This window comes from Sus scrofa, unplaced genomic scaffold (genome assembly GCF_000003025.6).
Source record: "Sus scrofa isolate TJ Tabasco breed Duroc unplaced genomic scaffold, Sscrofa11.1 Contig303, whole genome shotgun sequence".
In the NCBI taxonomy this organism is placed as follows: domain Eukaryota; kingdom Metazoa; phylum Chordata; class Mammalia; order Artiodactyla; family Suidae; genus Sus; species Sus scrofa.
Genome location: NW_018085171.1, coordinates 11,439 through 24,596, shown reverse-complemented (window position 1 = coordinate 24,596; position 13,158 = coordinate 11,439). Strand labels below are relative to the sequence as shown.

General features: G+C 40.4%; 1 protein-coding gene across 5 annotated transcripts in view; it reads right to left on the bottom strand.

Moving 5' to 3' along the window:
• Positions 1 to 12,314, bottom strand: part of LOC110258709 (C-type lectin domain family 4 member A-like) — a 28,963-nt gene extending 16,649 nt beyond the window's left edge. For 2 of the 5 annotated variants that reach the window (XM_021081966.1, XM_021081970.1), the window contains exons 1-3: positions 11,969 to 12,313; positions 10,156 to 10,269; positions 3,331 to 3,432 (exon numbers count right to left, since the gene is read on the bottom strand). In XM_021081966.1, the coding sequence (XP_020937625.1) occupies positions 3,331 to 3,432; positions 10,156 to 10,269; positions 11,969 to 12,050 (298 nt within the window). In that variant the 5' untranslated portion in view covers positions 12,051 to 12,313. Of the gene's footprint in view, positions 1 to 3,330; positions 3,433 to 3,677; positions 4,294 to 10,155; positions 10,270 to 11,968 lie in introns of those variants that run through there. The other 3 variants (XM_021081968.1, XM_021081967.1, XM_021081971.1) reach the window with 3 other exon arrangements.
• Between the last annotated feature and the right edge of the window lie 844 nt (positions 12,315 to 13,158).

Below are 13,158 nucleotides of genomic sequence, written 5' to 3'. Positions count from 1 at the left end.
GTTCCCGTTGTGGCTCAGTGGTTAACAAATCTGACTAGTATCCATGAGGACACAGGTTTGATCCCTGGCCTTACTCAGTGAGTTATGGATCCAGTGTTGCTACAAGCTTTGGTGTGGGTTGCAGATGTGGCTCGGATTTGGTGTTGCTGTGGCTGTGGCATAGGCCTTCAGCTGTAGCTCTGATTTGACCCCTAGCCCAGGAACTTCCATATGCCGTGGATGCGGCCCTAAAAATGAAAATATATATGTATGAAGTACTATGGATTTTGACAAATGCATAATGTCATTGTTGTTACAATATTAGAATAGTTTCACTGCTCTAAAAATCTTGTGTGCTCTACCCTCCTTTCCAAACTTTGGTAACTGCTGAAATTTTTACTGTCTCCATAGTTTTGCCTTTTCCGGGATGTCTTTTTATATTGGCTTATTTTACTAGGCAATATGCGTTTGTTTCCTCCATGTATTTTCATGACATTGTGGCTCATTTAAAAATCACTGAATACCATTTGATTTAAAGGATGTACCAGTTTTTTTATCCACCTGCTGAAGAACATCTTGATAACTGTAGATTTTTTTTTTTTTTTTTGTCTTTTGAGGGCTGCACTCGCAGCATATGGAGGTTCCCAGGCTAGGGGTGTAATTGGAGCTGTAGCTGCCGGCCTACTTCAGAGCCACAGCAACACCAGATCCAAACCGCATCTGTGACCTACACCACAGGTCATGGCAATGCCAGATCCTTAACCCACTGAGAGAGGCCCGGGATTGAACCCACAACCTCATCATTCCTAGTCAGATTCATTTCCACTGCACCACAATGGGAACTCCAGCGAATGTATTTTCTATGCAAGAAGAATGTGAATGGGAGAGGGGGGTGGTCAGAAGGTGGAATGTTACATACTGAACCTTGTTCCCCCAAAATTCATATGTTGAAGCCCTAACCCTCAGTGTGACTATATTTGTAGAGGGCCTTTAAGAAGGCAAATAAGATTAAATGACTGGATTAATAAGATGTGGTACATATATACAATGGAATGCTACTCAGCCTTTAAAAAGAGCAAAGTAATGCTATATACAGCAACATGGATGCAACTAGAGATTCTCATACTAAGTGAAGTGAGTCAGAAAGAGAAAGACAAATACCATAAGACATCATTTATATGTGGGACCTAAAATATGGCACAAATGAACCTATCTACAAAAAACAGAAACAGACTCATGGACATGGGGAACAGACTTGCACTTGCCAAAGGGGAGGGAGAGGCAGTGGGATGGAAGAGGAGTCTGTGGTTGGTAGATGCAAACCGTTGCATGTAGAATGGATAAGCAATGAGGTCCTATTGTACAGCACAGGGAAATATATCCAGTCTCCTGGGATGGAACATGATGGAAGATAGTATGAGAAAATGAATGGATTATATACACGTATGACTCAGTAACTACGCCATACAGCAGACCTTGACACAACACTGTAAATCAACCATATGCTAATAAAAAATAAAAATAATTTTTTAAAAATGTTTTTAAAAAGGTTAAATGAGGTCATAAGGAAGGAGCTTTAATCCACTAGGGCTGATGTCCTTATAAAAAGGATAAGAGACCCCAGAGATTGCTCCATCTCTCTCTCTTTCTCTCCCCTCTCTGCATGTGCACAGAGGAAAGGCCATGTGAGGATGCAGTGAGAAGACAGCCATCTGTAAGCCAGAGAGAGAGGCCTCAACAGAAACCAACCCTGCTACACTTTGATGCCTAATTTCCGGAACGGTGAAAAAATACCTATTGCTTAATACATGCACTTTGTGGTATTTTGTTATGGCAACCCAAGCAAACTAAATTCAATAATACTTCACTCTAAAAACAAGAAGTGTATCTCCCCAATCCTTAATTGTGGCATGCACATAGCAACTTCCCTTCAAACAGCACAGTATGAAAAGCAGGAGGGAATAACTTTATAGTTGAGAAATGTGACAAACACTATCTCAGCCAGGTGTTCAAACTCAACATCAACAGTTCAAAACCATCTTGATAGTTTGTATCCTTGATATGATGTAATGAGAATGGTACTTGATGTCTGCCTGTAATCTTCCTCTTAAAAACCAATAATCCCAGTCCAATCATTAGAAAAATATTAGACAGATTCCAATAAAGGGACAGTCTGCAATATACCTGGCCAATCGCCCTCAAACCTGACACAGTCAGCAAAAACAAGAAACATCTGAGAAACAATGACAGCCAAGAGGAGCCTGAAGAGACATGAAAACTAAATGTAATGCAACATCCTGGATGAGATCTTAGGACAGAAAAAATAGCAATTAAAATATTAAGAAAAAGCTTTCACTAAGAAAAAAATTTTTTTCATTAAGGGAAAAAACTAAGGAAATCTGAACAAACTAAGAATTTTAATGAGTGATAATTTATCAATATTTTTTCTTTTTAGGACCAAACCTGAGGCATATGGAAGTTTCCAGACTAGGGATCAAATCAGAGCTGCAGCTGCCGGCCTACTCCACAGCCACAGCAACATCAGATCCAAGCTGCACCTGCAACCTATGCCACAGTTTGCAGCAATACTGGATCCTTAACCCACTGAGCAAGACCAAGGATTGAACCCTCATCCTCACAGAGTCACGCGCCTTAACTCACTGAGCTATGACAGGAACTCCTAATTTATCAATATTGGTTCAACAATTGTAATGTATCATAAGTAATAATGTGAGATGTTAATAATTTGAGAAATTCTGTGTACAGGAGAGGGAAGTGATATTGCAACTCTATTATTTGCTCAATTTAGCTGTAAAAATAAAAACTGCTCTCTAAAAATAGTCAATTTTTAATTTAAATAATTCACATCTACATTAAAATTAATGTCATTGCCATCAAACAAAACTAAAACTTTCTCTTTCAACATCTTCAACCCTAGTCTCCCTTGGTAAGCACTGTAAGGGTATTTTATGTATTCTCCTAGAAATGTTTGATGCAAACACAATATGTCTTCTTCCAACATAAATTAATTAGATTTCTCTTGAGCAAGTGAGTTTTAAGCAATGCGTGAGAAAAACAGCAAGTATGCATAGAAAATTCAGAAAGAAGTGGAGCCAAAAGCCATGTAATCTTTTTCACAATTGAGACTACATTCTTGCACAGATAAATTAAAGATACACACACAAAAATTTTAGAAATTTATATATATATATATATGTATGTCCTCAAAGCTTAAAATGATCATAGGCATCAACTGCTTAGTATAATTACCTGTGAATCTTATTGGACATATTGATCTGGGATCCTTTTAAGTATAGCCAACAACTGAATTATAGGCACATGAATTTTTACCTTCCATGGTCAAATTTTCTTTCATACACTCCAAAGCTCTGTGAGGGACTTCTTTTAGAGTCGTTTTTTCTTTATGAATATGAGAATATTTTTGAAAAAAAACTGAAAAAGAGAATAAGACCATTCATTTTCCTAGCAGCAGTAACAGCTTCACTCTTTAATGTTACTTACATTCTTTAATAGAAACAAAATCTACAATTGCCCAATTACATTAATAGAAGAATCCTGATAGTGGAAAAGATTTCCTATCACCCCACATTCAATTAGCCTTAATCCCTCTGATTTTCAAACCATAGATTTCTCCAAGTCAATAGCTGAAAAATCAGCATTGAAAGAGGACACGATACCTCCATTATAATGAGTCCAAAGGGACTCATCCATATTCTCCTTCAGGTATTCACACCACATGCGTGCAAAGGCTGTGCTAAGGAGGGGAAGTGGAGAGAAAACCATTAACCACTCCTATCTGAGGATGTACATAGGGGAAATGAGCTAATTTGCATGAATTACTTGTAGAATAGGTAATCAAAAAGGAAAAAAATCCAACAATGCTCAAAAAAGAAAAGCATTAGTCTCTTCATCTTCTTTCCTTTTCTTTATCTATCCCAACTGGCTCTTATTCCTTAGTTAAAGTCTTTCACAACTTAAAATTAACGTACCTCTCCCTCTATAAAGCAAATGTTCTCTCTCTTTCTTTCTTCCTTATCTCCATTTACTCCTTGATCCACTGCATGCTGCCTTCTGCTTTCACCACTCCATGAAAACCACCCTTCCAATGGTTCATCGGTAATTCCCAGGGTCACTTCTTAATTTTCTTCCTCTTTGATGTCCTGTAGTACGTGACCCCAGTTCTCTTTCCCCTTAACTCTTGGGACATTGCTCTTTCCTGTTTGGGCCTCTCACCTTTCTTGTTATTGCTCCTAATTCTCCTTTATAAGCTCTTCTCTCTCTCTCTCTCTCTTTTTTTTTTTTTTTTTTTTTTTTGGCTGCAGCCTGCAGCAGTTTTTTGTGGGATCTCAGTTCTTCCTAGGCCAGGGATTGAACCTGGGTCACAGCAGTGAAAGCGTCAAGTCCTAACCTCTAGACCACCAGGGAACTCCTGATCCATCTCTTTTAAAATGTAACATTCCCTAGAGTTGCATCCTTATCCTTCTTTCTTATACTAAACCGTCTCCTTGAATAAATATCATACATCCCCATGGTTTCAACAGCTTCCTCGATGTAAATGGCTTCCAAAGTTCAGACCTCTCTCCTAAAATCCATACAAATATGTCTCCCACTAGATATGTCCTTCTGAAGCTCCCAGAGTCATAGAAAACTTAACATGCCCCAAGCTTAAATCGCCATCTTCCATCCCAAACCTCCTACTCATCCTTCATTATCTACCTCCTTGAATAACTTTGTGATTTCTGAGTTTACCGAGTCAGAATATTGGAGCCATGCTCTGCTTCTCTTGGTCCCTTATTTCCCAGATCTAAGTATTCATTCAGTCTCTATCTCCTCCATTCTACCTTCTCATTATCCTTCAACGCCACCCCTCTTCACCTTCCTCATTACCTCTAGCCTTAGATCAGGGTCTCACTACTTCTCAGTCAGATGGTGAATTGGCTTTCTAACTGTTCTCTCTTGCTTCCAGCTCTGTCCTCATATATCTGTTTTACACACTCTGCCAAAAGCATATTTCTATAAGTCAAATTGAGTTATATCGTGTCCCTGCTTCAAATTCTTCAATGGCTCACTCTCCATGACTGGGACGACACACTGCAAAAATGATCACAATTTTCAACTCTCTCTGTATCCACATCCCTTTGCCATATAACTTCTTAGCTTCTCAGTGGGTCTGTTTCTCCATCACTTGACTCTGGCCTGGCTTTAAGACCTCCTTTGGCCAGTAGAGTGAGCAGGTGCAACTCTAGTTAGTTTCAAGCGAAGGCTTCAAGAGGCTTTGCTCACTGTCATTCTCACTCTCAAAGCCTACACATTACTGTCTGAACAAGCTCAAGCTATCAAGATGAATTAGGAAAGAAATGGGACCAATTTGTCCATGTCACTCAAGCTTACATCCTCTGCCTCAGAAACTGGGTTCCCTGCATCTGGTATTTGACTGCATATGAATGAATGGTTTTAGCCAGGACCAAAGGTACCTCCCAGCTGAGCATAGTCCAAATTGCCAAACCACAGAATCATGAGCTAAAGATAGTTGTTGGTTTAATCCACTATGTTTTAGATTGGTTTACTAAGCAGTGGAGAATAATTGATACAATAACCTTCAGGGGAGGGAAATCCAGTCTTTAGAATCGTGCAAAATAGTCTTCATGATCTGAACCCAGCTTGATTCTCCTACCTGCAACTTCATTTCTCACAGTTCATTCAGAATCACATTACAGCCATTTTATACATATGGTTCCCCCAATTTTTCCAAGCTCTCTCACGTCACATAAGTGTAGATGTCACCTCCTTCCACAAGCCTATTTCAGCTTCCTGTGCTTCTTACCTGAACAACATTTACCATGCAATGTTATAGCCACTGGCTCATTCAACCAGTTACCATCATTCTCTGAACTTGAGACCAAAGCTATGGCTCTGTCAACTCTGTATGGCACAGCGCCTGATATAAAGTAGGTGGCCATCGCTGCTTTTTGAATGAACAAATGAATAAATAAAGTATTACCCAAATATATCTAGTTTTATGACTTTTAAAAATTTGATAAATTCTTAACACGAAAGATAGATAGAAATCCACCTATTTGTCAGACTGGCTTTTTTTTTTTTTTTTTATTCAAGTATAGTTGATTTACAATGTTGTGTTAATTTCTTCCATATGGAAAAGTGATTCAGTTATACATGCATGTACACAGTTTTTCACATTATTTTCCATTATGGTTTATCATGGGACATTGACTATAGTTCCCTAAATAGGACTTGTTTATCCATTCTATATAGAATAGTCTGCATCTACTAATCCCAAACTCCCAGTCACCAAATTGGCTTTAAAATCTCAAGCAGTCTTGGGAAGGACAGAAATAATCAAGGTGAAAATTCAATTTAAAATTTTTCTTATCCTGAGAAACAAAAACCAAGCAGGAGGCATAACTCTCCCAGACTTCAAGAAATACTACAAATCCACAGTCATCAAAACAGTGTGGTACTGGTACCAAAACAGACAGACAGACCAATGGAACAGAATAGAGAATCCGGAAATAAACCCTGACACCTATGGTCAATTAATCTTTGACAAGGGAGGCAAGAACATAAAATGGGAAAAAGAAAGTCTATTCAGCAAGCATTGCTGGGAAACCTGGACAGCTGTAAGCAAAGCAATGAAACTAGAACACACCCTCACACCATGCACAAAAATAAACTCCAAATGGCTGAAAGACTTAAATATACGACAGGACACCATCAAACTCCTAGAAGAAAACATAGGCAAAACACTCTCTGACATCAACATCATGAATATTTTCTCAGGTCAGTCTCCCAAAGCAATAGAAATTAGAGCAAAAATAAACCCATGGGACCTCACCAAACTGAAAAGCTTTTGCACAGCAAAGGAAACCAAAAAGAAAACAAAGAGACAACTTACAGAATGGGAGAAAATAGTTTCAAATGATGCAACCCGACAAGGGCTTAATCTCTAGAATATATAAGCAACTTATACAACTCAACAGCAAAAAAACCAATCAATCAATGGAAAAATGGGCAAAAGACCTGAACAGACATTTCTCCAAAGAAGATATACAGATGGCCAACAAACACATGAAAAAATGCTCAACATCGCTGATTATAAGAGAAATGCAAATCAAAACTACCATGAGATACCACCTCACACCAGTCAGAATGGCCATCATTAATAAATCCACAAATAGCAAGTGCTGGAGGGGCTGTGGAGAAAAGGGAACCCTCCTGCCTGCTGGTGGGAATGTAAACTGGTACAGCCACTATGGAGAACAGTTTGGAGATACCTTAGAAATCTATACATAGAACTTCCATATGACCCCGCAATCTCACTCTTGGGCATCTATCCGGACAAAACTCTACTTAAAAGAGACACGTGCACCCGCATGTTCATTGCAGCACTATTCACAATAGCCAGGACATGGAAACAATCCAAATGTCCATCGACAGAGGATTGGATTCGGAAGAGGTGGTATATATACACAATGGAATACTACTCAGCCATAAAAAAGAATGACATAATGCCATTTGCAGCAACATGGATGGAACTAGAGAATCTCATACTGAGTGAAATGAGCCAGAAAGACAAAGACAAATACCATATGATATCACTTATAACTGGAATCTAATATCCAGCACAAATGAACATCTCCTCAGAAAAGAAAATCATGGACTTGGAGAAGAGACTTGTGGTTGCCTGATGGGAGGGGGAGGGAGTGGGAGGGATCGGGAGCTTGGGCTTATCAGACACAACTTAGAATAGATTTACAAGGAGATCCTGCTGAATAGCATTGAGAACTATGTCTAGATACTCATGTTGCAACAGAAGAAAGGGTGGGGGAAAAAATGTAATTGTAATGTATACATGTAAGGATAACCTGACCCCCTTGCTGTACAGTGGGAAAATAAAAAAAAAAAAAAAAAGAAAGAAAGAAATAGCAGGAAAGCCAAAAAAAAAAAAATTTTTTTTTCTTGAAAGATTTCTTCCGGAGTTCCCGTCGTGGCGCAGTGGTTAACGAATCCGACTAGGAACCAGGAGGTTGCGGGTTCGGTCCCTGCCCCTGCTCAGTGGGTTAACGATCCGGCGTTGCCATGAGCTGTGGTGTAGGTTGCAGACGCGGCTCGGATCCCGCATTGCTGTGGCTCTGGCGTAGGCCGGTGGCTGCAGCTCCGATTAGACCCCTAGCCTGGGAACCTCCATATGCCGCGGGAGCGGCCCAAGAAATACCAACAACAACAACAACAACAAAAAAGACAAAAAAAAAAAAAAAAAATGTTTCCACGTGGCCTCTGGAAACTTCCCACAGGACCGAGCACCCGTCTGTGCCCTCTAGTGAAGTGGGGGCCAGCGCAGTCACAAAGCACCTTCCATCTGCTTCCCCTTCCTCCTGCCTCAGTGCCCTGTTCCCCTTCATTCTAGCTTCCTCTGGGTTGCATTCTTCCAGTAAAGCTTCAGAAAGTCAAATTTGCTTCAGGTGGTAATTTCTAGGGAACTCAAAGAATGTTGACAGCAGCAAAATTGTCACAATACCCAGACACTGTTTTATGGTCACAAAAAAAAAAAAAAAAAAAGATTTCTTCCCATTTCCTTCTTGTCCACCTGTCCATCCCAAAATATGTGTCTGTGCACACAAAAAGGCATGGCCTTATAAACGCTACTAAGGAAATACAGATTTGGCCTTACTTACACACTGTCTAGTATAGAAATGGTGCCTGAGAAAACCCTCCTACACTGTTGGTGAGAATGTATGCTGATGCAACCGCTATGGAGAACAGTAAGGAAGTTCCTTAAAACACTAAATATAGAACTATCATATGATCCAGAAATCCCATTCCTGGGCATCTACCTGGAGAAAACCATAATTCAAAAAGATATGTGTACCCCAATGTTCATTGCAGCGCTATTTACAACAGCCAAGACAAGGAAGCAACCTAAATGTCCATCAACAGTGGAATGAATAAAGTGTGGTACATACATATACTAGAATATCACTCAACCATAAAAAAGAATGAAATAATGCCATTTGCAGCAACATGGATGGACCTAGAGATTATTACACTTAGTGAAGTAAGCCAGGCAGAGAAAGATACATATAATACGAAGTCACTAATATGTGGAATCGAACAAAAAATGATACATAAGAACATACAAAACAGAACCACACTCAAAGGTTTTGAAACCAAATTTATGGTTACAAAGGGGAAATGTGGGGTGAGGGGATAAATTAGGGAGTTGGGATTGACATATTCACACCACCGTATATAAAATAGATGGGTTAACAAAGACTTACTGTATAGCACAGGGTAATCTACCTAAAACACTGTATAATAACCTATAAGGGAAAATAATCTGAAAACAAATGGACATATATACATGTATAACTGATTCACTTTGCTATACACCTGAAACTAACACAGTTTTCAAAGTCAACTAAACAGAAAATTTATTTTAAAAAAAGAGAAATGGTGCCCTATAGATTTCACTCTATAAAACAGAAACATGCACACACATATGCTCTTAATTTTCTCTAAAGAGAGTAAATTCCATTATTTCTAAACTAAATTCAAAGAAAGAGGAGTTCCCATCGTGGTGCAGCAGAAATGAATCCAATGAGGAACCATGAGGTTGCGGGTTCAACCCCTGGCCTCATTCAGTGGGTTAAGGATCCAGCGTTGCCACGAGCTGTGATGTAGAATGAAGATGAGGCTTGGGGAGTTCCCATTGTGGCACAGTGGAAACGACTCCGACTAGGAACCAAGAGGTTGCGGGTTCGATCCCTAGCCTCGCTCAGTGGGTTAAGGATCTGGCATTCCTGTGAGCTGTGGTGTAGGTCACAGTCGCAGCTCAGATCTGGCATTGCTGTGGCTGTGTCTGTGGCCGGCAGCTATAGCTCTGATTAGACCCCTCGCCTGGGAACATCCATATGTTGTGGGTGCAGCCCTCAAAAGACAAAAGACAAAAAAAAAAAAAAAAAAAAAGAAAAGAAAGAAAGAAAGAGCAAGATTCCCAGTGGATTCCCACTAAATATTTCTTCCCCAAGAGAAAATTGCTTCTCCAGATTTCTGAATAAACCCATTGTATATCGCCTTATTGGATGCCATCTCTTCATGTAAAGCAGACATTCCTCATGGATTCAGCTGGATACTTACAGATAAAAGCAATTAAAAATGAGATTGTCAATAGCAGCAGAAGTATCAGCAATGAAGCAAGAAGCTTGGGAAAACTAGAGTCACTTTTTTGAGGGTTGGTCTTCTCTTTGGGAGCTGAAGGAGAAATCAGATTAATTTCATCAATCATAAATTTTAACTTTGACCTTCTCTTTCTCCTCTTTGTTTTCTTGGATGATGCGCTATTACTAACAACATGACATCTGAAATAATATGAAACTAGGAGTTCCCATCACGGCTCAGTGGTAACGAATCTGACTAGTATCCATGAAGATGTGGGTTTGATCCCTGTCCTTGCTCAGTGGGTTAAGCATCTGGCATTGCGGAGTTCCCGTGTGGTGCAGTGGTTAACGAATCCGACTAGGAACCATGAGGTTGCGGGTTCGGTCCCTCCCCTTGCTCAGTGGGTTAACGATCCGGCGTTGCCGTGAGCTGTGGTGTAGGTTGCAGACTCGGCTCGGATCCCGCGTTGCTGTGGCTCTGGCATAGGCTGGTGGCTACAGCTCTGATTGGACCCCTAGCCTGGGAACCTCCATATGCCGTGGCAGCGGCCCAAGAAATAGCAAAAAAAAAAAAAAAAAAAAAAAAGACAAAAAATAAATAAATAAATAAAGTTTATTTAAAAAAAAAAAAAAAGAATCTGGCATTGCCATGAGCTGTGGTGTAGATCACAGATGTGGCTCGGACCCCACATTGCTATGGTTATGGCATAGGCTGGCAGCTGCAGCTCCAATTCGACACTTAGCCTGGGAATTTCCATATGCCATGGATTCAATCCTAAAAAACAAACAAACAAACAAACAAAAAACCTCTTTTCTCACAGTTCTAACAGATTGCCAAATGCAGGGGAAAACTTCAGCAATGGATAATATCTCATTTTTATAAAAAATACACATATATGTATATTTACATCTGGAAGGATGTACACTAAAATGTAAATTATAGTTATCTCTAAATGGTAAGAAGAAATAGAGTAATTTACATTTGCGTGTACTTCTAATTTTCCATTTTTTTCTATGAGCAAACATTGTAGCATGCAATAAAGTTATATACAAATGTTTAAGAGGAAAAAACCTGAGCCTTCTTCATATCTCCTCAGAGGAATTTTGGAAAATATGAGCAAACATGACTTCCTTCTCACAGCTTCTCATAGTCTCCAAGCTTTTTATTTTTCCTTCTCTCTCTTTTGTTCTATATCTGAGATGCCATACATCCTACCCAAAGTACTTGTTATCTATGTCCACACTGAGATGAATCCATCTCAGAGATGAAGCATGCAATGGATTTTCTGACTACAGAGCAATTCTCTTGAAACATAAGGGACTTACCTTCTAAGACTCTTGGAGTCTTTCAACCTGCAGTGGGGGTTTGTCCACTTTAGTCAGGTACCCAAACACTCTCCACCCAAACTCTTCCCCTCTAACAGATCAAGAAATAAAATCCACTCGTTCATTATCAGCCCCTGCATCAGGGCTGATGGTTTCAGGACTGGTACCCATCTCTTGACCACAGCCTCACTTAGCTTCCGAAGACATAGAAAGACAGCTTCTCAGCTTCATTAGCACTCTCCTTAGCTCAGAACTCTTATGACTTTCTCACACCCCAGTCCTGTTTTTGGTACAACTGCACAACCCTTAATGCTTATCTCCAGGCAACTCAGTCTTCTGAAAATCCTGTGTTTCCCAACTATGGCCAGGCAGAGAACTGGCAGGCAACATCACCTATGCTCCACTTACAGTATTCTCTCTTCATCTTTCATCTCATCATCAGCTCTGACCACCAGAAAATGTCTTACCTGTAGGAGGCTCTGATTTAGTGCCTGAAGACTTGGGTTCATTTTTGAACCTCACTTCAGCATAAGTGATCTCTGAATTCATATTGAGATCTCCTGCTCTCTGCAAAGACTCCTTTTCACCTCTTCCTTAAAACATCTTAAAATGAAGCTCAAATGCAGTCATAACTAGTCATACATCCCATCACACAACTAGATGAGACCAGAGGCCTCAGATGAGCAAATAACCCTGAAAGAAAACTCAGGAAAACTGAAAACCTCAGGCAGAAGTCCAATCCCCAAGACAGGCGCAGTGTCAGTCACAGCCTTTAAACATTCTGCTGGCAAATTGTTATAAAAGTAGGAAGTCCCAGGGTAGAAGAAACAGGAAGGAAAGGAAAGGAGGAACAAAGCAGTTAGAACTTTCAGAAACAGTGAACTCACCAGAAAATTTGCATTGGGGAGCATCTACCTGAAACACCTAATTATTTTTAGACCAACTAACCTGGGTCTATCCCCCTTTATGTTGCAATCTCCTCATCCCGTGTGGCTGGCCAGGTAAGGGTTGGGGTACCACATTCCAACTGAGAAAGGAAATCACGTGTCAGCATGTCAGCCTCCCCACTCTCAAGAATCAGCATCCCCTAATGCAGTGGGGGAGTCAGGGTTTAGGTTATGTGCCTTCGGGAGTTGCTCCCCCATGTTCCCTGCTTTGCTTGTCCCTTCCTTCCTTCCTTCCTTCCTTCCTTTCCTTTTCTTGCTTGCTTGCTTGCTTGCTTGCTTTCATGGCTGCACTCACAGCATATGGAAGATCCCCAGCCAGGGATTGAATCCAAGCCACATCTGCCATGTACGCTTCAGTTGCAGCAATGCCGGATACTTTAACCCCCTGCACCAAGCAGCAGTGGGAACTGCTGCAGTTCGATTCTTTTTATTTTTTTTCGTCTTTTTTTTTTTTTTTTTCTGGGGCCGCTCCCGCAGCATATGGAGGTTCCTAGGCTAGAGGTCTAATCGGAGCTACAGCTGTCGGCCTACACCACAGTCACAGCAACGTGAGATCCGAGCCGCCACGACACCACCACAAAAGTCTATTAGGGTATATACGACCTTTAACAGATCAGGATAATTTAATGGAATCACAGTTTAGGAGAGAAATGAGCACTACACAGGAACTTTTCCAAAGGCCAGGAGGAAAGCACTCCACAAATTAAATC